Source organism: Rhipicephalus microplus, chromosome 6 (assembly GCF_043290135.1).
Source record: "Rhipicephalus microplus isolate Deutch F79 chromosome 6, USDA_Rmic, whole genome shotgun sequence".
Classification (NCBI taxonomy): Eukaryota; Metazoa; Arthropoda; class Arachnida; order Ixodida; family Ixodidae; genus Rhipicephalus; species Rhipicephalus microplus.
Window position 1 is genome coordinate 138,902,495 of NC_134705.1, and position 24,462 is coordinate 138,926,956.

General features: G+C 48.0%; 1 protein-coding gene across 4 annotated transcripts in view; it reads right to left on the minus strand.

Annotated features, from left to right (window-relative positions):
• Positions 1-24,462, minus strand: part of LOC119167311 (papilin) — an 87,531-nt gene that overhangs the window by 27,737 nt on the left and 35,332 nt on the right. For all 4 annotated transcript variants that reach the window (XM_075866704.1, XM_075866706.1, XM_075866705.1 and 1 more), the window contains 5 exons: positions 13,578-13,628; positions 13,057-13,227; positions 11,974-12,165; positions 2,455-2,505; positions 1,428-1,598 (listed from right to left, as the gene is read on the minus strand). In XM_075866704.1, coding sequence (XP_075722819.1) covers positions 1,428-1,598; positions 2,455-2,505; positions 11,974-12,165; positions 13,057-13,227; positions 13,578-13,628 — 636 coding nt within the window. The remainder of the gene's footprint in view (positions 1-1,427; positions 1,599-2,454; positions 2,506-11,973; positions 12,166-13,056; positions 13,228-13,577; positions 13,629-24,462) is intronic.

Sequence of the window (24,462 nt, forward strand, 5' to 3'; positions counted from 1 at the left end):
CGTGTTAGAATATATTTAGTAAATGTCATGTAACGAGAGCTGTGTAACAAAGTTATAATGGCAGACAGGGATACTCTGTGCTTAAACTGAAGCAGATGCATATCAAATGCGTCCAAACGACACTATTGACAAGGCCAGGAAACACGCAAGCAATGTGCAAACGTTGACAGAATCTTTTGCACCGGTTAAGGTACACAACTAAAATGATATGTGCACAGAAGAGTTTTCACCTGAATTTTGCCTTGAACATTTTCTGCCTACAGTATTTACTTCTGTCTCTTGCACTGCGACAAAACTTCACTTACCAAATGGATGCGATTTCTTCTTCTGTTTACAGAGAGGGAAATTCGTTATTGCGTCAGAATTCAGCGTCCCGCGAGTTTCACCGTTTTCACATCTAAAGGTGTTGAGTGCAGTGTCATTTCAGTCCTTTGATCTTCTCTAGCGCTCTTTTTGTGCAAAAATGGCATGTAACTATGCTTTAGTGTTTTCGCCTGTTCGAATTAGCATACGCTCGTGGATACTCTGAAACATGCCTTTTAATTGCAAATTTATTATGACAATGATTATGGTGACGAATATGGCTAAAGCACCGCTTCCTGTTAAAGGAAAACGCTCTCCAAGAAAAAAATATGTGTACCTGACGCAGCAAATTCACGAACATTTGCAGGCAGAAAGAATAAACTGGCGACAGAGAAATGGACTGAGGAAAGCTTGACGTTGGCTTGCTGGTTAAACATACTGAAGATTTGTTAGCACAAATTACGAAAACTGCACAAATCCTGAAGAAATAAACGGATGAAACACATCGTGTTATTTTGATGCACCTCTTTTTGCAGCTTGTGCAAGTAAAGTTGATGAAGAGGCGCTTGTAATAGAAGGAAAATAAATAGACAATGTGTGCTGAGCTAACCTTGCTCAAATCTGCCCACGCGAGAGCCCAGGTTTTGTCCTTTACTTAAAGCAAAACTTTTTTTGCATTGGAGCAAAAGCTACAGAGCGAAATCATGGACATCTTACCGCCATGAATGTAGTTCCACAACAGCGCCCTTATTTTCACCGAGAAATTTACAAGTACCCACTTTATTTTCTACGTGGAGCTATTTGAGACAGGATGCAGCTCCCACAACTAAAATAGTCGTATATACTTTAATGTATACGTTGTGACTTCGCGTTTTTGAACGCGCGAGAAAGTGCCGCCTTTTTACGTGCACCTGAAACGCTAAGCGGTGTCTGCGTCTACACGAAACGCTGATGGTGCGACCCCGTTACTTTCCATACCGTTACGAGACGCGTGACAAACTGACTACTTCGCGTAGTGCTACATGCGCGGAAGCTCCGCCTCCGTAGCTTTCCCTTCAGTGCCAACAAAAGTTGTCGCCGAGTATATTAACATACCTGCTGATATTCGTAACTTGGATACTCACGTTTGCAGCTGGCCTTGCACTGCTCGTCCGTTTCGTAGTTGTTGGGGTTGCCCTCGCAGCCTCCGTAGGTGAACTCCTTGCACGTTTGTGTGTCGTTGTCGAAGTAATAGCGAGGGATGGACGCACGGCATGGTCCTTGGTCGGGTGGCACGTAACAGGCGAATGGGTTCACTGCGAAAGACAAGCTCAATTGAATCGGAGGCCGATCGCCCCACGAAATTCAAAGCCATTCACGGGTTCTGTACGGTGCAAGAGCACGGTGCAAGAATACTCTAGGTGAGTGAGCGCCGGGACGATCCGCTGTCCGAAAATGTTCTGCTTCGATAGGAGCCTGGGAGATGGCGCTACAAACTTTGCCCCGGCTTCCCCTCCCCCTTCCCAGTGTAGGAAAGACTGTGATGTAGGATAGTAGCGGTGCTAATTTATCGTCACCACAACACCCTCGGCGCACCATCAACCTCCTCTCTTTCCACTCCCTTTTTCGCGCCACCGCTTTATGTGTGTCACGTAGTTGACATCACATGATTTCAGTGCACTAGAAGAGGAACTTCTAGTACACTCGAACGGGATTACCCGGTTTTACCAGATTTGGAAACCATCACCCACGTGCCGGATGCGCTTTGCGGAATTTGCCAGCAGCCCACCATGGTGCTCAGTCCGGCAAGCCATCTACCCGTACGCCGAAAACAAAGACATAATCGGTCCCTTCCCGCCAAGCGCTCGCTTCGCGGCGTTCGCTCACTTAAAGTATTCTTGCACCGTGTGAAAGAGTGATGTTATAAGTGTTGCGAGTGGTTGTACATTTGCAAAAAAAAAGACATTAAGTTTGCCGAAATTGCTGGTGGGATATATAGAAATAGAGTTGCATGCAATAATATACAAGACGTATTTGAGAAGCGTACGACTAACCTAAGCCACCAGTAATTGCTCGAACGTGTGCGAAATAGGGCACATATGCGCTTTTACATATCCGTAGAAGCTCATGGGGTGCCTCATAATGTCGCCTACACAGGGGGTGCTTTCTTACCATGTGGTTGCGATTCCTCGAGCTTGAGCCTGGCGTTCACGCTGAAAGACGCTGAAAAGGAAATAGCAAAATGAACGATTACGATACTCCCTAACGACAAATGCAAGCGCATTTCAGCAGGTGTTCTCATTTGTTGATATATACAGATGCGAAGCATTTTTAAGATGCGTGCATTTCAATAAACAAAGAATACTGCTCATATTTAGCTTTTGTTGCTTTTCAAAATGTTCTTTGGAATTTAGCCATAGGTGTATTTTTTCTGTTCGTTTTATTTTGGCTTCACCGATCGAAACGCTATCATTTAAAATTGCTATCAGTCTTGTCGTTACTTTTCATTTGTACCTGTTTTCCATTTCAGCGGTGGTGGTCTCAGTGTAATGCAGCTGGCATCGGCAAAAAATTAATAAAAATTACACCATCTACAAAGTGGGAGCATGCTGTGATGCGGAGCATCGTAGTTGTGCAGCGCGAGCAGCCGGTTTTTTCAATCTAGAAACTAGTTAGCAGACGCTGCTTGCGTCAGCATTGCGAGACGCCGCGGGAGGAGTGCCGAGAGGAGAGGGAGAGCGAACGTAGGCTCTCAGACGCTTCCAGACGCTTATCAGACGCTTCGGCGTTGCGAGGCAGGAGACGGGAAGCGTTAGAGAGGAGAAAGAGGGGACGGCCATGCGCAATGGGGGAGCTAGCGGAAGCATGTGGTAAGAGAGAAGAGGGGAGAGTAACACGCAGCTGTTGGAGAGATGGAAGGGGGAGAGTCGCGCATGCGTAGTGTGAGTGCGGACTCTCCCCCTTGCGAACGTGATGAATGGAAAAATGAATGGTAATATATGCGAACGTGATGAATGGAAAAATGCGATCCCAGTTATTATGATCGGATGTCACATACATGGCGAGCATATCGCCAAGGGTGCGGTTAAATCTTTCCGTGTGTAAACCTCACTTGTCCTCCCAACATCGCTGAACCTATTACATCCTATTTAACGCCCTCTATATCCTCGTATAGCGCAGCTAAACTAGCCTCACTATAGGTAGCGTTCTAGCATTAAAACTAGCCAAGTTCAGATTCCAATGGCACCCTGTCTGGACCCAGAGATTCTTAGCACCCTCCGCGGCGTCGCAGGTCTGACCGCCGCCTTGGACAGTGCTACGAAGCCGCTGGGGACAGGGGGCGGAGGGTTAATTGGTGTATTCGTGTTGGAGGTAGTGGCAAAGTACTGCACCAGGGTGGCCAACCCTGCTCTTGTGAGAACGGGAATTCCCGGTGGTGGTCACCGGTGAGGCTCCACCCAAAGGTCTTTTTTATTACACTGATGCCAAAATTATTCTCTTAAGCCACTTAGAACGCACGTTATGGCACATTTCACATGGAACGCATTATGGTTGCGTGCAGGAAGAAAGGAGTGCCGCTTGGTTGCATGTAATGTGTATCTCTATAGTAACAATATATGTATATATATATATATATATATATATATATATATATATATATATATATATATATATATATATATATATATATATATATATATATATATATATATATATATATATATATATATATATATATATATATATATATATATATATATTGAAAAAGTGTTTATTGGCGACTGTTTCGACGGTGGTCCTACGATGAAACACGATCGGGAAAGAGCAACAGTCAAGCAGATGTCGGCGATGATTAGCACGAGCCGAGCGAGAGAAGCCCAGCACCCAGTACCCAAGCAGTGGCGATGTTGCTTGCCAACGATGCGTTTTCTTCTTCACAATTTGCCCCCGCCGAAAAAGAGCCATCCTGGCGACCTAAGAGTCTGGAGGCAGAGGGCTTATATGGCTTAAGGCGGGCGACGTGAACGATGTCACGCACACGCCGGCGCATGTCGTCAGATGGGGAGAGTGGCTCAATGGGAAAATTCACCGGCGAGGTTTGCTCCAAAACGTGGTACGAGTTTTGAGGAAATGCCGGTTTGGTAAGGAGCAGCAAGCCATACAAGTGATCCCAGAAAATAGCTGGGGCTTTGTGAAGAGTCGGCGTTGTTTTATTTCTGGCGCTGTTGTTCTTGTGACGTAAATGTGCGTGCGAGTTCACGGCAATCTTTCACATTTCGGGCAACTTCGGACACAGATGGGCATTCGGATGCGTCAGGACGGTATGGAAGGAGAGTGTCGATGGTGTGGGATAGTTCGCGTTCATAAAAAAGAAAGAAAGGTGAAAATCCAGTGGTAGACTGTGCCACGGTAATATATGCGAACGTGATGAATGGAAAAATGCGATCCCAGTCATTATGATTGGATGTCACATACATGGCGAGCATATCGCCAAGGGTGCGGTTAAATCTTTCCGTGAGCCCGTTGGTCTGCGGGTGGTATGCCGTGGTCTTGCGATGAACAACATGATATTCAGAAAGCGGAGACGTGACGACTTCTGATAGGAATGCTCGACCTTGGTCGCTTAGTAGTTCTCGAGGTGCACCATGTCGTAGTATGAAGCGATGAAGGATGAAGGATGCTACGTCCCGCGCAGTGGCACTTGGAAAGGCGGCGGTCTCATCGTAGCGTGTTAAATGGTCCACAGCGACTATGATCCACCGATTTTCACCTGATGTTGTCGGTAGAGACCATAGAGATCAATTCCGATTCGATCGAAAGGTTTGGCAGGGCACGGAAGCGGTTGAAGCGCACCGGATGAGTGGAAAGGCGGTTATTTGCGGCGTTGACAGTCAGGGAGCCTATAACGAATTTTCGAACAAAATTATACATTCCGCGCCAGTAGAAGCGATGGCGAATGCGTTCGTAAGTTTTGACAACTGCGGCATGACCACATTGGGAATCGTCGTGAAAGGAGGCACAGATTTGTGATCGCAAGCTGCGCGGGACAACCAGGAGCCATTTAAGACCTTCGGGGGCGTAGTTGCGTTGGTGTAGCAGCCGATCCCGAATGGCGAAATGAGCAGCTTGACGTCGGATAGATCGTGGCACCGCAGTGGTTGACAATCCAGAGAGACAGTTAAAAAGGGAAGCGATCCACGGGTCCTTGTGTTGTTCACTGGCAAAGGAGTCGAGGTCGAGAGATCCGACGGAGTTGGTACCAGTGGTTCCGCAGGCCGAGTCGGGAGGTAAAGGCGAACACGACAGGGCGTCGGCATCAGAATGCTTGCGTCCACTGCGATAGATGACACGAATGTCATACTCCTGGATTTGCAGTGCCCACCGAGCTAGGCGGCCAGAAGGATCTTTCAATGTGGCGAGCCAACAAAGTGCATGGTGGTCCGTTACCAGGTCGAATGGGCGACCGTACAAATAAGGGCGGAACTTGCGAAGCGCCCACACTAGCGCCAAGCACTCTTTTTCAGTGACGCTGTAATTGGCCTCAACTTTAGTAAGTGTGCGACACGCATAAGCGACGACGTACTCGGAGTAGCCCGGCTTGCGTTGGGCGAGGACGGCGCCTAGACCAACCCCACTAGCGTATGTGTGAACTTCCGTTGCAGCTGTTGGGTCGAAATGCCGAAAAATCGGAGGAGATGTTAGCAGACTACGGAGCGTGGCAAACGCGACGTCGCAGTCAGAAGACCAGGATGAAAGGTTTGCGTCACCGCGTAGGAGGTTGGTCAGTGGTGACATGATCGACGCGAAACTTCGCACGAAGCACCGGAAGTACGAGCATAGTCCGACAAAACTGCGTAATTCTTTCAGTGTAGTAGGTTTCGGGAACTCAGCGACTGCATGCAGTTTTGCAGGGTCCGGTCGAACACCCTGCTTGGACATGATGTGCCCTAAGATGGACAGCTCTCGCGCGGCGAAGCGGCACTTTTTAAGGTTCAGTTGGAGCCCAGTGTTGGTTAAACACGTAAGAACCAGTTGGAGCCGAAGCAGATGCGTAGGAAATCGGGAGAGAAAACTACAATGTCGTCGAGGTAGCATAGACACACAGACCACTTCAGTCCACGCAGTGTGTTGTCCATGAGTCGTTCAAACGTGCCAGGAGCATCACGAATCCCAAATGGCATTACGTTAATTTTGTATAGGCCATCTGGTGTAATGAACGCAGTTTTCTGGCGATCAGCTTCTGCCATAGGAACCTGCCAGTATCCAGATCGTAAGTCTAAGGAGGAGAAGAGTTCGGCTCCTTGGAGACTGTCAAGGGCGTCGTCGATGTGCGGTAATGGATAGAAGTCTTTCTGCGTCACCTTGTTTAATCGCCGGTAGTCGACGCAAAATCGAATCGATCCATCCTTCTTTCGAGCTAGAACGACAGGAGATGCCCAAGGACTATGCGATGGTTGAATAACGCGACGGCGTAGCATCTCTTCGACCTGGTCGTTGATGACGCGACGTTCTGCAGCAGAGACACGGTACGGTATTTGACGCAATGGCTGGTGCGAACCGGTGTCAATGTAGTGGTGCACTGCAGAAGTCCGACCCAATTGCGGCTGAGAAACGTCGAATGAATTCGCGAAGTGCTGAAGGAGATTAAGAAGCTCGGCGCGTTCATGGGCACTTAAGGTGTCGGCGATGGAACTCGAGAAGGTGTCACTCGATGAGCATTTCAGTGGGGAAAGGGCATGAAGTTCGGTTGAGGCGCTACTGCACAATTTGTCTGGCATGTTAAGAAATAAATATTAATCGAGGTACTCCACTCGACCGAGACATTCACCGGCAAGTAGCGTAAGCGGTGCAGAAAGGGGGTTGTGGACGAAAATATTGCTTCGGCCAGCAGTGACGTCGAGTGTAGCGAAAGGCAAGGAAACGGCTCTGCGTGCGGCTCATGAAAATCTCGGAAGGTGTAAACATTACTGTAGCATCGTTATGGTCATCGCAGCAAACAGGGACAACGGCAAGAGAGGCTGGCGGAATTTCAGCGTCTTCACGTACGACAAGTTTTGGGGACCGCTCAAGTGTTTCGTGCATAGGTTCGTCAGACAGGTGCGAAAATTGAACTTCAGCGCGTGCGCAGTCGATGACGGCATGATGATGTCACAGGAAGTCCCACCCGAGGATAACGTCATGCGAGCACACCGAAAGGACGATCAACTCGACAACGTACACAGAGCCTTGGATGAAAATGCGGGCTGTACAGGTGCCTAGAGGTCGAACTGGTTGTGCGCTAGCCGTACAAAGCGATAGTCCAGAGAGCAGCATGGTCACTTTGCGTAGAGAGCGGCAGACGTGGGCGGCTATAACAGAAACGGCAGCACCTGTGTCGATGAGGGCAAAGGTAGAAACACCATCGACCGATATGGCGACGACGTTAGCAGGTGAAGTGCGAGGACTTGGGCATTTCGATGACGGCGCAGTTCTTGCTTCTGGAACTGCGGCGTTCAGTTTTCCCGGTTGGAGAAAGCGGGTCGGGGACGCATTGGGGACAGAGATCGCCTGCGAGGAGACGGCGAGCGGGAGAGTGAGTCGTAGCTGGGGGCTGGGGTGACTGAGACTCGGGAAGATTAGTGTAGCCACACTGCGGTGAAGGATAGGGAGCAGGTAGGTGCGTGGGCTGCGGGTCATACGGTAACGGCCAAGTAGCGTTGCGTTGCGATTGGAAGCGACGACGACAATATCGCAGGCGTAGCATATCGGTCGATTGTCAGCAGTGCGCCAGGAATTGCTGACTCGTGGTGCGGCCCAAGGTGTCGAAAGAGGGGTAGAGTGGGGAGCAACTGCAGGCATGGGTGGCAAAAGCTGCTGGCGGGGTCTGCTGCGTACCACCTGGGCATAAGTAAGAGGCGTGGCCATGGGCTTCATAGCCGGCGCATGGGGAACAGGTGGCTACAGGCTGCTGGTGGGCAGCGACAGGAACAGACTGAGCTACCTCTTCAGCAATAACGTCGCGGAGTGGCGAGGGCAGACGAGAGGACGGCGGCTGCTGCGTGAAGGGAATCAATGACAGCTGCCGAGCTACTTCTTCACGCACAAAGTCTTTGATCTCTTACAAGGTTGCTGAGTAATCAGGAACAGAAGTAAGACTAGATAGTGAGTCAGCGTGTGAGGAAAATGGCCGAGTCAGGCGCGCTGCTTCCTCAACTCGTCGAAACTTTGACATAAAGCCACAAGTTCCGCAACGGTGGCAGGATTGCGCGCCAGGAGCATCTGAAATGCGCCGTCATTTATCCCTTTGAGGATGTGTTGAATCTTCTCTGACTCGGGCATGGCGGTGTTCACACGGTTGCAAAGACCAATAATGTCTTCGATGTAACTGGTGAACGATTCAGATGGCTTCTGTGCGCGAGTCCGCAAGCGTTGTTCGGCTCTAGACTTGCGGACAGCGGGTCGGCCGAAAACATCAGCAAACGACGTTTTGAAGATGGACCACGTCCTAATGTCGTTTTTGTGGTTGTAATACCACATTTAGGCCACGTCAGTGAGGTAAAAGATGACGTTAGTCAGTTTGTCCGCGTCATCCCATTTGTTGTTTGCGCTCACCAGTTCGTAGTTAGTGAACCAGTCTTCCACGTCGGTCTCATCAGCTCCGCTAAAGACTTTGGGCTCTCGCAAACGAAAAACGCCAGGGTTGCTGGGGGATGGAGTGGAAGAGCGAGGTTGCGCGTTGTTGGTAGCCATGATAGGAGGTAGCGTTCGATTGCGCAGCTCCAGGTTTACGCGACGGCGAATGGCAGCACCCAGATTCAGGCGACGGGGAATGTCAGCACCCTCCACCAATTGAAAAAGGGCATATTGGCCACTGTTGCGACGGTGGTTCTACGATGAAACACGATAGGGAAAGAGCAATGGCCAAGCAGATGTCGGCGATGATCAGCACGAGCTGAGTGAGAGAAGCCCAGCACCCAGTACCCAAGCGGTGGCGATGTTGCTTGCCAACGATGCGTTTTCTTCTTCACAATATATATATATATATATATATATATATATATATATATATATATATATATATATATATATATATATATATATATATATATATATATATATATATATACATGTGTGTGTGTGTGTGTGTGTGTGACGCTATGATGAATGGGCGACGTGGCCTGGCTCATACCCCTTGTTTATTCTACTCTGACTTCTTCCTCCGCCTCTATCTTCAGTCAATACCTACTTATGTTACATGATTCCCCCTCCCTCTGAAAGAAGGCATGAATTATGAACAAGAAAAAGTAAACAAGGAGAGGTGAAAAAGTCACAAATGTCAAAAGTCACAATTGGTTCTATGCGCCAGAGGAGTTCCGTAAACTTTCGAATACTTCAGTGGAGAGTGCAGCAGTCCGGTTAACGCAAGAGTTCTGGTGGGCGAGGCTGACTGTTGCGTTCTGGATGGCATAACCACACCCTGGAGATCTGCACTGGTGGTGACATGGGTTTAGTTCTTGCGTGGAACGGACAAGAGTGGAAGTCCCCGTAGCACTTGAAGTTCGGACGTTGAAGGCGTCGAGTTGCGTCTCGTGACGGGAACAGATGATGTGCTTCTAGTTTGCATGTGCGATGGTCGCAGCTGATGAAATCAGATTGATGTGTTGGTCTCTGCGTTGTACAGATGGTGCCTTCTCGTCTCTTTCGGCATTTTTTGCTGTTTCGGAGCTGTAATCGTAGGCGCAGTCTTGATCTTTTGCGCCAAATGTGTTTCTGGCGCCGATCTCTTATGCGAAGATGCCTGACGTCTTGAGTTTGTTTTAGGAGGCTTGCTTTGCGTCGTCGTCCTTGTCGGTGTATTCGTTGGAGTGTCTGCGATTCTTAGACTTGCTTTTGATGGCATTGCTGATGTTGCTGTGGAACGCATTGCAGTGACATCGCTTCTTGAACAACGCGCTGGGTTTCTTCACAACTTGATACGGTGCCCAGTCGGCAGCTGGTAGTTTCTAGGCTGTTGTCATGCACTTCGGGCAATAAAAATAATGCTTCAGAGTTGGTAGAAAGTTCTTCAGAAGCTTCTTCTACCCTGTTCACTACGAGAGGCTCTTCCGCATTGCAGCGTGCGACGTTTGATGCATCTGAGCCTTCGATGTTGCTTCCACTGTCGAGTGTGTGTGCTCTGGATGGCGATGCATGAACCCGTGCGGAAGGAGCATGGCTCGACAGGATATTTTCCCGATGCGCCAGGTCAGCTACCATAAATACGGCCTCCTTATAAGGCAAATAGTGAGCGTCAGGAGCGCTTGAAGAACCGCATGATGAAAACACAGGTGAAGGACCACGTATGCTAGACGAAGAGTGAACGGCATCGGTGGTTGAGCAACGTTTCGTGTCATATGCTGGAGCAATGACTTCGCAAATGCCGACTTTCGTGCAGAAGGGAGGCGCGCTCGATAGCTGTGTTTTTCCCAAAATACGCATTGTCATCTGCCACTGAACTCGTGTGCAACTTCGTCTTTTGTGAGAGGTCGAATCTTGTTGTGCGTTCGAATGGTTGAAGGCTACCTGTAAAATTGACGTCTGAGTGCAGCTGTTTGTGGATGGTGGTTTACAAGCAAGTCTTCGTCGTAGTCGTCATTGCATTCTTTAAACCAAACGATCATCTCTTGTTTTATCTTTTTCCATGACTCGTCGTTTTGAAATATGTGGGTAAGGTAGAATTTGAATTACCATCGCATCGTAAAGGGACTTTGTCATTATTGTACTCACATATGTATTCTTACGTGACTGCTTACGTGACTCGATCTAGACGAAAATTTCCTTTTTTTTAAACGCCGGTGTAAGCGACATTCCTGGTAAGCCCACAATTTGCACACAAGTACAACACATACCAAATGCGTCGATTAGCCTTGTGAAGTTTGATTCAAGGTAAAAAAATAGTAAAGGTAGATAATTACCCGCTGATGACGACGCATGAAACCAACTCCCAGAAGGCGTGCAATTTACCATTTTTAAAACCATGGCTTTTATTGCCAGAGTGAATTGAAGGTTTTGTACTTTGACTCAAAATCACAAAGTGAAAAGGGTCAATGTCAGACAGTTCACTTGGATGTTTTGTTATTGCGCTGGTTGAGCTTGTAAGTAACAACTTTTTTGCAAATATGAGAATGTGATCAATACTGATTGTTGGCCTAATTGCAGGTGTACCCTAATCTGATCTTCATGTGTTAAATATATATTCATTTCGTACATTCAGGTATTACCCGCGTCCGGGCAATGAAGTACCAATGCCAGGATAGTACAAAGAACTCTCGTGGCGTCAGCCCATTAGCGTTGATTTCAGGAATGACAACATTTTCTGATTATAACCATTTTAATAGTTTAGGTTTAACGTCCCCAAAACACCATACATATATTAGAGACGCCGTATTGGAAATCTCCGTAATTATTGACCAGCCGGGGTTCTTTAACGTGCACCTAAATCTAAGCAAATGGCCCTCAAGCATTTTCACCACAACGAAAATGCGGACGCCGCGGCTCGAATTCAATACCGCGCCCGGCGGGTCAGCAACCGATTGCCTTAGCCACTCGACCACCGTGAAGGGTGATTTTCCTCGTCATAAGAATGCTCCCCATTGAGATATATATCAGTGATACTCATTCGGATTACATTGCTCAAATCAGCTTTGCGCAAACTTTGCATGGACACATTACCTGGGGTTGATTTCTTGCAGCCTTTTAGGCACTTTTCCTTAGTGGGGTACTTGTTGTCGTTACCGTCACAGCCGCCGTATATGAATTCCACGCACTGACCCAGGTTGGCATCGTAGCCCCACATAGGAATGTACGCCAGGCACGGCCCCCTCTCGGGCCTGGCGAGACATTTGGCTTCGTACTCGGTCTCGGCTGCAAAAACACAGTGCACCCAAGCTTAGACACGAACTTCAGTCGGACGGCAAACTGGGATGGGAAAGCTTAGACAATATGTGAAGGTGCAGATAGGTCCACGTTTTGCTTTAGATGCTTGCTTAGGGCCAAATTCAATTTTCTTCAACCACAACGTAACGTCATTGGTTGTATCACCAAACTCGGGTCCAGCTCAACGCGTCCGTTGACTGTACCATCAAAGGGGGAATGTGCGAAGCTTTTTTTTCGTTTGTAAGCAAGCTTTATCACTGAGCAGGTATGGCAGACAGAAATATTTGGGGCTAATAGTATAACTGATGTATATTGAACGCGTCCAAATGATCATTTTGAAAAGACCAAGAAACACGCGAGCACTGTGCGAACGTTGACGAAATCCTTTGCCCCGGTTAAGGGGCAAGTGATAATTTCACAGAAGAATTGTCGCCTGAATTCTGCCTTAAAATTTTTCTGCCTAGAGTCTTTACTCGTTCCTCTTGCACTGCGACAAAATTTGACTAAACAAATGAATATGATTTCTTCTTCTGTTTTCAGAGAGGCACATTCGTTGTTTTGTAAAAATTCGGCGTCCCACGAATTCTACCATTTTCAAAAATAAAGCTGCTCAGTGCAGTGCAATCTCTATTTTCTGAACTTCCCTTTTTGCGTAAATAGACATGTAACTATGAATTAGTGTTTGTGCGTGTTGGTATTCACCAAAAAAAAGCCTTTTATTTCAAATTTATTGTGACAATGATTAAGGTGACGATTACAGCTAGAACTTTGCTTCCAGGTAAAAGGAAAACGCCTTCAAGTTGTCGCCGAATATTGTAACATACCAACAAAAGGCCATGGCCTCTCTGACCTGCTGATACTCGTAACTTGGCTACTCACGTTTGCAGCTGGCCTTGCACTGCTCCGCCGTTTCGTAGTTGTTGGCGTTGCCCTGGCAGCCTCCGTAGGTGAACTCCTGGCACGTTTGTGTTTCATTGTCGAAGTAATAGCGAGGGATGGATGCACGGCATGGTCCATGGTCAGGTGGCATGTAACAGGCGAATGGGTTCACTGCGAAAGACAAGCTCAGAGCTCAGTTGAATCAGGGGCCGATCATCCCACGAAATTCAAAGCCATTTCCGGGTTCTGTATGGTGAAAGAGTGATGTTATATACAAGTGTTGCGTGTGGTTGTGCATTAGCAGGAAAAAAATATTTAGGCTGCCAAACGTGCTGGTAGCATATATGGCAATATAGTTGCATGCAATAATATACAAGACGTAATCGAGGAGCGCAGGGCTAACTTAAGCCACCAGTGATTGCACAAACGTGTGCGGAATAAGGCACATATGCGCTTTTACATATCAGAACAAGCTCATGGGGTGGATCATAATGTCGCCTACACAGAGGGTGCTTTCTTACCATGTGGCTGCGATTCCTCGAGCTTGCGCCCAGCGTTCACGTTCAAAGACGCTGAAAAGAAAATACGAGAATGGACGATTACGATACTCTCTAACGCCAAATGTGAGCGCATTTGCGTACGTGTGTTCATTTGTCGATATATACAGATGCGAATCATTTTCAAAATGCGTGCAAGTCAAATGAACACAGAATACTACTTGTATTTAGCTTTTGTTACTTTTCGAATTGTTGGTTTTTGTCCTGTTGTATGTTCATTGGATTTTAGTCATACGCGTATTTTCTTGTTTTATATTCTTTTCACCGATCGGAATGCAGTTAGGTACGAAGCTTTATTTTGTTTTCATTTTTAAAAGTGCTAGCAGTTTAGTCGTTAGTTTTGATTTATTCATATTCTTCATTTCAGCGGCGGTGGCCTTAATGTAATCCAGTTAGCGGCAGCAAAAACAAAAAAAACACCATCTACACAAAGGGGACCATGGGGTAACACGGGGCATCGTAGTTCTGCAGCGCAGCAGTCGGTGTTTCTGATCTAGAAACTAGCAGACGCTAATCGCGTCAGAATTCCAAGACGCCATGGGGAGGAATGCCGAGAGGAAAGGGGGAGCGAACGTAGGTTATTCGTCGCTCACTGCGTTGGAGTTGCTAGACAGGAGAAAGAGAGCGTTAGAGAGGAGACAGAGGGGACGCGCATTCGCAATAGGGGAGCGAGCAGAAGCATGTGGTAGGAGAAAAGATTAGAGAGGAACGCGTAGCTGTTGGATATAGGGAAAGAGGCGAGTCGCGCATGCGTAGTGGGAGTGCGGACGCCGGACGCGTGACATACCCGCGAGCAAGAGATGATCCGCGTGGCTCAAGGCGCCCGAGCAAGTCGACTTCTTGCTGTGCTCGTTTACTGAGTTACAGCTAGGCACAACGTGTAACAGCGCTCAGCAAAGAAGCGGGCGGATATGCTTTTCAGAAAACAAATATTCAGAAAACAAAAATTTCTCTCCAAGAGAAACTTTGCCTCTCTAGTACTAATGATGAGACGTGCGGTATAGAGGAAATAACAAGTTATCCGACTGAATGTTGTATAGATGTGAACCGAGAGAGTATACTTTAAATGTTCACGATACCATGAACGCAATATCCCAGCAAAATGCCTGGCTAGCTAATTAATTGACTTCTTTCGTGTGAGTTTCAGCTGTTTTTTTCCGTCTATGCGAATTCGAGGCCTTAACACTCTACGGTCACTGAAGCAGATCTTGCCAACTTCTTCCACATGCTGTACAATGCTAGGGTCTGCACACAGAATGAACTACTTTTTAATTTCGCGATTAAGACTCTACTTACAGTTACCCATTTTCCAAAGAAGGTATTGGTGATCCCTAAATCATTACATTCTTTGAACTCTACTAGTAATTACTCGGTCATCATAGACCCAATGTCAGATTACCCACTTCATGGTCTCCAGCCAGCGTAAAAGTAGCCCATCAGTGCAGTATGCCATTGCTGATTCTACGTTTTTGTAGAAGCGTTCAGCTAATACGTCATCATGGCTAGATGTAGGTGCATAATCCCGTACCAACGTTTTCTTGTACCTCTTTTTGAACTTAATTACCATGCTTTCCATCCTTTCGCCGAAGCTGCAATATTTCTCTATGTTGCCCGCTGTATTTTTATGCATATGGAACCCAACCCTATAGTTTTCTTCTGTCGAATAAGCCACGACATCATAGGAATTGTTGCTGCTTCAGTAGTGTATAAGCCTTACTTGTCTTTCTAACTTCACTGAGCCCTATTACATCCCATTTAACACCCTCTGATTTCTCGATTAGCACTGCTGGAGTAGCCTCACTAGGTAGCGTTCTACCATTAAACGTAGCCAAGTTAAGATTTCAGTGACAACCTGTCCGGACCCAGAGATTTTTAGCACCCTCCATGGCATGACCAGTATGACAAGGGCCTAGGACAGTGCTTCGCAGCCGCTGGGGACCGAGGCCCGAGAGTTATTTGGTGCATTCATGCTGGAGGTAGTGGCCAAGGGCAGCACCAGGGTGGCCAATCGTGCTCTTGTGATGATGTGCATTCCCGGCGGGGGCCAGCAGTGGTGCTCTACCCAAATATGTGTTTAAATACACTGGTGTCAAAGTTATTGTCTTACGCCACTTAGAATGGACGTTATGGTACTGTTCACATCGAATGCATTATGGTTGAGTGCAATAAAGGAAGGTTGTATGTAATGTGTATCTCTATGGTAACAATATATATTGTAAGGGGGTTTAATAGCGACGCCAGGTAATAGGCAGACAGCCGGTACGGAAACAAATGCTCGGGCAGTCCAGCGTCTACAGCTCGTGCTCCCGCTCGAGCTTCGCACTCAGCGATGGTCCCACTAGTCGTTGCCTTGCGAATTCCCCGCTACAATGCCCCGGCGACGAAGACGAGCCATCCTGGCGACTCAAGGTGATGAGAGAACAGGAGGGTCGTAACAGAGCTTGAGGCGACTGACGTGGACCGTCTCACGACCAAGGCGGCGCTTGTCCGTGGACGGCTTGAGTGGTTCAATCACATAGGTGACAGAAGAAGGGTGCTGTATGACGCGGTAAGGGCCCGTATACTTCGGTGCAAACTTGGGAGTCAGTCCAGGAGAGTGGAAAGGCAGTCGGAGCCACACGAGAGAACCGACGGGGAAGGTATTCTGAACAAGATCATGGTCGTGGCGATCTTTTTGGAGGGCTTGGTTATCGGCTGTGAAGAACCGTGCAAGTTGACGACACTCTTCGGCATGTTCGGCCATTTCAGATACTGGGCTGAACTCGGAGGCATCAGGATTGTATGGCAGAATTGTGTCGAGTGCGTTGCATGGGTCACGACCATATAAAAGAAAAAATGGAGAAAGGCCTGTTGTTGATTGAATCGCCGTATTGTCGGCGTACGTCACGAAAGGAAGAACAACGTCCCAGTTGGAGTGGTCGGAATCAATATACATAGCGAGCATGTCTCCGAGGGTTCTGTTGAAACGTTTCGTTAGGCCGTTCGTCTGAGGGTGGTAGACTGTTGATGTGCGGTGTACCGTACGGCATGAATGTAGGAGCTGCTGCAGAACTTCGGACAAAAATACGCGTCCTCTGTCACTCAGGAGCTCCCGTGGTGCACCATGACGAAGAACAAACCGGTGCAAGATGAAGGTTGCAACGCCACGAGCGCCAGCCGAAGGTAGCGCTGCCGTTTCGGCGTACCTTGTCAGATGGTCGGCAGCCACAATCGCCCATCGATGACCACCAACAGAGCATGGTAGCGGGCCGTATAGGTCAATCCCAACACGGTCAAATGGGCGTGCAGGACATGGCAAAGGCTGCAGTTGACCGGGTGAATGAGGGAATGTCTTGCGCTGCTGACACTGGGAACATGAGCGAATGTGTTTGCGTACAAACGTGTACATACCCCGCCAGTAGTAACGTTGGCAGATCCGCTCATACGTCTTTAGCGCACCGGCGTGTGCGTGTTGCGGTTCAGCATAAAAATATTTGCAGATATCAGACCGCATATGGCTGGGTATGACTAGCAGCCATTTACGACCCGCCACTTGATAGTTGCGATGGTATAACAGGCCATTCCGTATGGCGAAATGCGTTGCTTGGCGGCGAAGAGCACGCGGGTAACCAGAAGTTGATGCGTCGGACAGCATATTTAAGAGCGAGGCGATCCAAGGGTCCTTCCGCTGTTCGGATGGCATGTCTGTGACGCTGACGGCAGAGAGGGGAAGGTACAGGGCTGATATATCCGTATCATCAGATTTCACGGGTGATCGTGAAAGCGCATCTGCGTCAGAGTGCTTTCACCCCGATCGGTAGACGACGCGTATGTCGAATTCCTGGAGGCGTAGTGCGTAACGTTCGAGGCGGCCGGAAGGATCTTTCAGCGAAGCCAGCCAACAGAGTGCGTGATGGTCAGTTACCACATCAAAAGTTTGGTCGTACAAATAGGGGCGAAACTTGTTTAACGCCCACACAATCGCGAGGCACTCTTTTTCCGTGACAGAATAGTTGGCTTCTGCCTTAGTGAGGGCGCGGCTGGCATAGGCGACCACATACTCCGTAAAACCTGGCTTGCGTTGCGCGAGTACTGCACCAAGGCCGACGCCACTTGCATCCGTGTGTTCTTCGGTTGGCGCAGTAGGGTCGTAATGGCGCAGTACGGGTGGTGAGGTAAGGAGTTGGCGCAGTGTTGCGAAGGATTCGTCACAGGCTGCTGTCCAATTCGAAAGATCTGCAGGGCCAGCAAGGAGTTTGGTGAGTGGAGCGATGATGGAGGCAAAGTTCCGGACAAAGCGACGAAAATAGGAGCACAGGCCCACAAAGCTCCGAAGTTCTTTAACAGTAGTCGGCTTAGAAAATTCGGCAACAGCACGAAGCTTGTCAGGGTCGGGAAGAATGCCGGCTTTCGAGACGACATGACCAAGTATGGTGAGTTGTTTAGCCCCGAAGTGACACTTCTTCAGGTTAAGCTGAAGCCTGGCATTTGTAAGGCACTGTAGAATCTTGGCAGACGAGTGAGATGCGAAGTGAAATCGGGTGAAAAAACCACTACGTCATCAAGATAGCACAAGCAAATGTTCCATTTGAGACCGCGTAAAATGCTGTCCATCATTCGCTCGAATGTGGCAGGCGCATTGCAGAGTCCGAATGGCATCACGGTAAATTCATAGAGGCCATCCGGTGTGACAAACGCCATTTTTGGACGATCAGACTCAGCCATTGGGACCTGCCAATAACCTGAGCGAAGGTCAAGCGAGGAAAAGAATTCTGCACCTTGGAGACAATCGAGAGCGTCGTCTATGCGGGGGAGAGGGTAAACATCTTTCCTCGTAATGTTGTTTAGGCGCTTGTAGTCTACGCAGAACCGGATTGAACCATCCTTTTTTTTGACGAGTACAACTGGGGAAGACCAAGGACTACAAGAAGACTTGATGACTCCACGGTGTAGCATGTCGTCTACTTGTTCTGCAATTACCCGACGCTCGGCTGGTGACACACGATAAGGGCGCTGGCGCAAAGGAGTACTCTTTCCTGTGTCAATTGTGTGCACAACGGTGTTCGTTCTTCCTAGCACCACTTGGGGAAAGTCAAACGAACGCTTGAATTCGTGCAGCAGGGTAACAAGCTGCTCTCATTGAGCCGGGGCGAGATGGCTGTCAATAGAACGGTGAAATGCATCGGTAGACACGCTGTTCGAGGCAAAGTGAGGAACCAACGCGTTCAGCTCCACATTCGGCTTGGTGTCGAAGAAATCGGCAGGCACGATAGTACCTTCATCGATAAGCTGAATGTGGCTGAGCGTCTCGTTGCGGCGCAAACTGAGGGGGCACGAGTTGGGATTGGAAATAAATATCCCGGTAATGTCTTGACAAAGCTCAAGAACGGCGAATGGCAGCGATGTGTGGTGGCGGCTACCGAAGATGTCTGATGGCGTGAATAGGACGGTAGCGTCAGAAAGTGAAGCACAGTGGGCAGGGACAAACTGGGCGCTGAAAGAAGGAAGGTCTATGTCCGTCGCGACGACAAGGTTAGCCACACTAGATACGGCCGCATCAACAGAAGGCGCATCACGAAACGGTAACAGCTCCACTCGGCCCGAGCGCAGTCCACGATGACGTGATGACGTGACAAAAAATCCCATCCTAGGATGACATCGTGGAAACATAAAGCCAACACGTGAAATTAAATGATGTACAAAACGTCTCGAATAACCACTTTTGCCGTACATGCCGCGACGGGCTCAATTTGTTGGGCGCTCGCAGTACTAAGAGAAACCACAGGAGAAAGCATCGTCACTTTACGAAGAGAGCGGCAGAGTCTTTGACTAATCACGGATATCGCGGCACCGGTATCGATGAGTGCGAGTGTTCGTACACCTTCGACGATTACATCGATAAGAATGGCGGGAGACAGGCGAGGACTTAAACGATTAGACGATGACGCAGCTCGTGCCTCCGGAGCTGCGGCATTTAGTTTTCCGTCTCAATGGGAGTGGGTCATTGACGCATAGGCGATACAGAACGACGACTTGTTGAAGGTGAAGGCGAGCGGGAAGTAGAACGTCTAGAAGCGAATGTTCGGGCGCCGGAAGCAGTTTGCGCATCGCGTTCGTGAACTTCAGGTGGTACGTGAGGCGCGTGGTATGGAGGCCGAAACGAATAGTCAGGATATCTTGGTGCGTTAACTGTGAAGCGCCGACGACATAGACGTGCAACGTGACCTGGAATTCCGCAAAAGTAACATATGGGCCGGTTATCAGCAGTGCGTCAAGGATTTCCGGCGTGTTGCTGTGTAGCTGGAAACGGCGCGGTGGACGGTAGCACAAGTTGTGGCGTATACATTGACAGACGAGATGAAGGCATTGCCGCGACGGCCGCATAAGTCAGTGGCGCGGCAACAGGCGTTGGTGGAGAAGCAGGCGTAGGTAATGGCAACGCCTCGGAGACCTGCTCCTGAATAGCCTGTCTGATTGTCGGCGTTAGGCGGTTCGTTGGTGCTTCGGTGGTCGGCAGATACGAGAGACACGAAAGCTGTCGTGCGACCTCTTCGCGTGCATATTCTTTTATCTGCTCCAGAAGGGAGCTGTCACCACCGACGGCCAGGGCAGCGAGAGAGTCGTCTGCAGTCGTCGACCTCCGAACTGCTGCACGTTGTTTCCGAATCTCTTCCAAGCTCTGGCACAAGGTCGCAAGTTCGGATACGGTACTTGGGCCCTTTGCCAGCAACATTTGATAGGCATAATCGTCTATGCCTTTCAAGATATGCCTGATCTTGTCATGTTTGGTCATCTCAGGGTTGAAGCGCCGGCATAAATCGATTACATCTTCAATATAGCTAGTGAAGTTTTTGCCCTGCCTTTGTGCACGTCCGCGTAGGCGCTGCTCAGCACGCAGCTTGCGCACTGCGGGGCGATCGAACACAGCTGCGAGGGTGGTTTTGAAACCGGCCCAAGTGATAAATTCAGTACGGTGGTTTGTGAACCACAGGCTGGCGACGTCTTTGAGATAAAATGGGACATACTCCAATTTTGAGGGGTCGTCCCACTTGTTGGCGGCGCTCACCTTTTCAAACAGCTGCAACCAGTCCTCCACATCTTGATCCTCGGTGCCGCTGAAGAAGGGCGGATCTCGTTGGCGCAGGGTGGTAGGCACGATGACCAGATGAAATTGGGCCGTGCTTTGCTGGTTGGTGCCTTGCTCGGTCGTCTGATCAGGGATTGCTGATGCAGTGGGCAGCTTCCGGCTTCGAAGTTCCAGGTTTGCGTACCAAGCACATTTCCACCACTTTGTAAGAGGGTTTAATAGCGACGCCAGGTAATAGGCCGACAGCCGGTACGGACACAAATGCTCGGGCAGTCCAGCGTCTACAGCTCGTGCTCCCGCTCGCGCTTCGCACTCAGCGATGGTCCCACTAGTCGTTGCCTTGCGAATTCCCCGCTACAATATATATATATATATATATATATATATATATATATATATATATATATATATATATATATATATATATATATATATATATATATATATATATATAGGAAAAGAGGGTATACCTAAGGGGTCGTTTTTCCGTCTTTTAACACAATATTATTGAGATCTAACAGACAGTATTGACAAGGAATGTACAGGGGAAGTTATTAGAACCAATGGAATGAAAATAAGAAGAAAGAAAAGTGGATGAAAAAATAACTAGCCATGAGCTGGTTATTTTTTCATCCACTTTTTTTTTCTTTTTATTTACATTCCATTGGTTCTAATACCTTCCCCTGTACATTCCTTGGCATTACTGTCTGTTAGATCTCATATAGGCAGGCATGGTGGTTAAGTGGCCGTAGCATTGCAAGTAGTCAAGTAGATCCTCCGTGAGTGGTCACAACGTGGTTTATTTCGATGTTTCAGCCTAGAGTCTGGCCTTCATCAGGATTGAGGGTACAGTTTGTTGGTGCTCAGCTTTATACAATCTTAAATCAGAGGGGGTGAGAGAGAAAGAGTAAAAAAAGAAAAAGAAAAAAAGAAAAAAGGAAAAAAGAAAATATAAGGTGGACTCCCCCGGGCGCCCCCTCTCACTCTTATTTTCCCTTCCTTCTCTATCTCCCCCTTTTCTTATTTTCATCTTTAGGATGTCTCTGGCTTTTCGGTGTGGCGGCTCTGGCGGTTTGGTGTAGGGAAAAAGAGCCACACCGAACCGCCAGAGCCAGGAGGCACCGTCTGGTCGGGAACAATGCGTTCGTGAAAAGAAGGATACACAGACCGCAGACATTCTAAAGGTGAAAAGAAGAAAAGGGAGAGAGATGGAGGGGAAAGAGAAGGAATAGTGAAAGGGGGTGCCCGGAGGAGTCCACCTTATATTCTCATTTTTCTTCTTCTTCTTCTTGTTCTTTTTTCCCTCTTTCTCTCTCTCCCCCCTGATTTAAGATTGTATAAAGCTGAGCACCAATAAACTGTACCCTCAATCCTGATGAAGGCCAGACTAGGCCGAAACGTCGAAATAAACCACGTTGTGACCGCTCACGCAAGATCTACTTCTCTCTCTCTCTCTCTCTCTCTCTCTCTCTCTATATATATATATATATATATATATATATATATATATTGTCATGACTAAGAAAGACGCTGGCGCTTCGGCGCGCGGGTAGCTAGAGCAAGGAAGAGAAGGACGAAGTACAGAATAAGAACAGCTGGACAAGCACGCTAGTAGCTCAAACACGCAAGTAGCTGGTTGTGCTTGCTCTAGGGTTTTGGCCTAAGTTTGTGTAGTGGCTGTGGTTTCTTTGTCTTTATTAGGTGTTCTTATGATGCTTTTACAGTTAGGTAAGCGCTTTTAGCACGAGAAAAAGCACTCAGATGCCGTTTTCTTCACCTGGACCAGGGGCTTGCCTCTGGTCAGCTTCACTTCCGCCACAGGAAATACCAGTGGATCAGTTTCTGCGCAACGGCATTCCCGCAGTTCCTGTGGCCCTCGTCCCTAGCAATGACGGCTTCATTCGGATGAAGAATTCGAAAGTGGTCCAGGTGGAGCTTAGGGCTGCAACGTCTCACTTTCACAGCATCACAGAGGTCCGCCAGTTCGGCAGAGGTGGTATTCTATGTTTTTAATCTCATCAGCTCTGTGTCCAAGACCAATTAAAGTGCTCGAGTTTCGCGAACAATCGGGTGAGCGCCTTTATTCCTCCGCCTCTGGCATCTGTGAAAGGTATTGTTCGCTGTGTCGATGTTAACTTGACCCCGTCTGAGGTATTAGAGATGTTTGCCGTGACTGGTGCTATCTCCGTTTATAGGTGTACACGACTGGTAGAGAAGCAGAAGATGCCGGCTGAGTCGTTAATTGTAACCTTTGCTGGAGCGAATCTCTCAAGCGAAATCAAGGCATGGCCACTAATATACAGAGTGGAACCGCTATCACCGCGACCACTCCAGGGTACGAAGTGCTGGCGATACGGTCACACTGTTAAAGTATGCAGGTCAGAACTCAGATGCCGAATGTGTGGTGACAACCACAAAACAAATGACTGCAAAGCTAAAGAAAAGAAATGTCTCTGCAACGAACAACATTGCGCAGATAGTCATGATTGCTCAGCTAAGGCTCGAGAAATGCAAATTCTTCAAATTATCGGGCGTAGGCGCTGTTCTCGACGAGAAGCCCTAGCGGAAATACAGGCTAGAACTCAGGGGTATGCCAGTGTTGCAGCACGACATCTCTCAGAAATAAATGGGTCGATTTCCCTGAATATAGCGAAGGCCGTAAAAAAGGCTCTAGAAAAAGCAGTGGAACGACTGGCTTCTAACTTTTGCGATTCTCTATCTCAAATTTTGGCTAACCAGATGACACGCACATTTGGCACAACGGGAGAGTCAGGCCTAGTATTCCAACATGTTGAGAGTTCACGACCAATAGCTGACGGTGAATCTGAAGCTGCGCCATCGTATTATCCGCCTGCAGGAGCCTCTGCAATAGGCGCCCACAGCCAAATGAGGAATTTGAAACCGCATCATCGTATTCTCCATCTGCAGCACCCTCTGCAATAGATATACAGAGTCTAAGTGAGGAAAAAGCTGCATATACAATAGATTCCGATGACATGGACTTGGACCCTCGGTCCTTGAAGTGATCCAGATCCCCTGTGTCAAGGAAAACTAACTCACCGAAACAAACAAAGAACAAAAAGTATCTGAAGAAAAAGGAGAGCCTTTCAAAGAGAGATTTCTTGAAAGAACGCATTCTAGAGAAAGCTATAGCGGAAGCAGCTCTTTCGAAACCATAGGGTCGCTTAAGATTCTCCATTCGAATTGCCGATCAATTCATTCTGAATCTACGGATTTGGTATACTTGACTTCTAAATTCGCTCCTGATATTACAGCATTACAAGAGACATGGCTATCTGTACATAATTTGTTCCAGTTAAATAACTTCCAATTTTTTCGACTAGACTGTCCATCGAGAGGTGGGGGTCTAGCTTTCTTTATTAATAATAGAATTAGTATAAAGTCAAATGCTCATACAAACATATGTCGCCAGAATGCGAAATTTTCGCAGTAGACATTACAATGCCCAACTGAACGCTTTTCACTTTAGTTAATATGCATTTTCCAGATGGAGTTCAAGACACACGAAGTTTGGAAATAGCTACAAAGTCGTGGTGTAAAGACAAAGTTTTAGTTGGAGACTTTAATTCCCACCACACGAGTTGGTGTTTTAGAACTGATCTGAGTGGGAAACGCTTGTGGGAGTGGACAATGGCTAATGACCTGACGTGCCTCAACGTCAGAACCCCACATTTATTCGTAATCACTCCAGGTCGACCTTAGATTTAAGTTTGGTCAGTTTGGCCATTACTACTTCTTCTTGGAAAGCGCTGGACTGTGGCA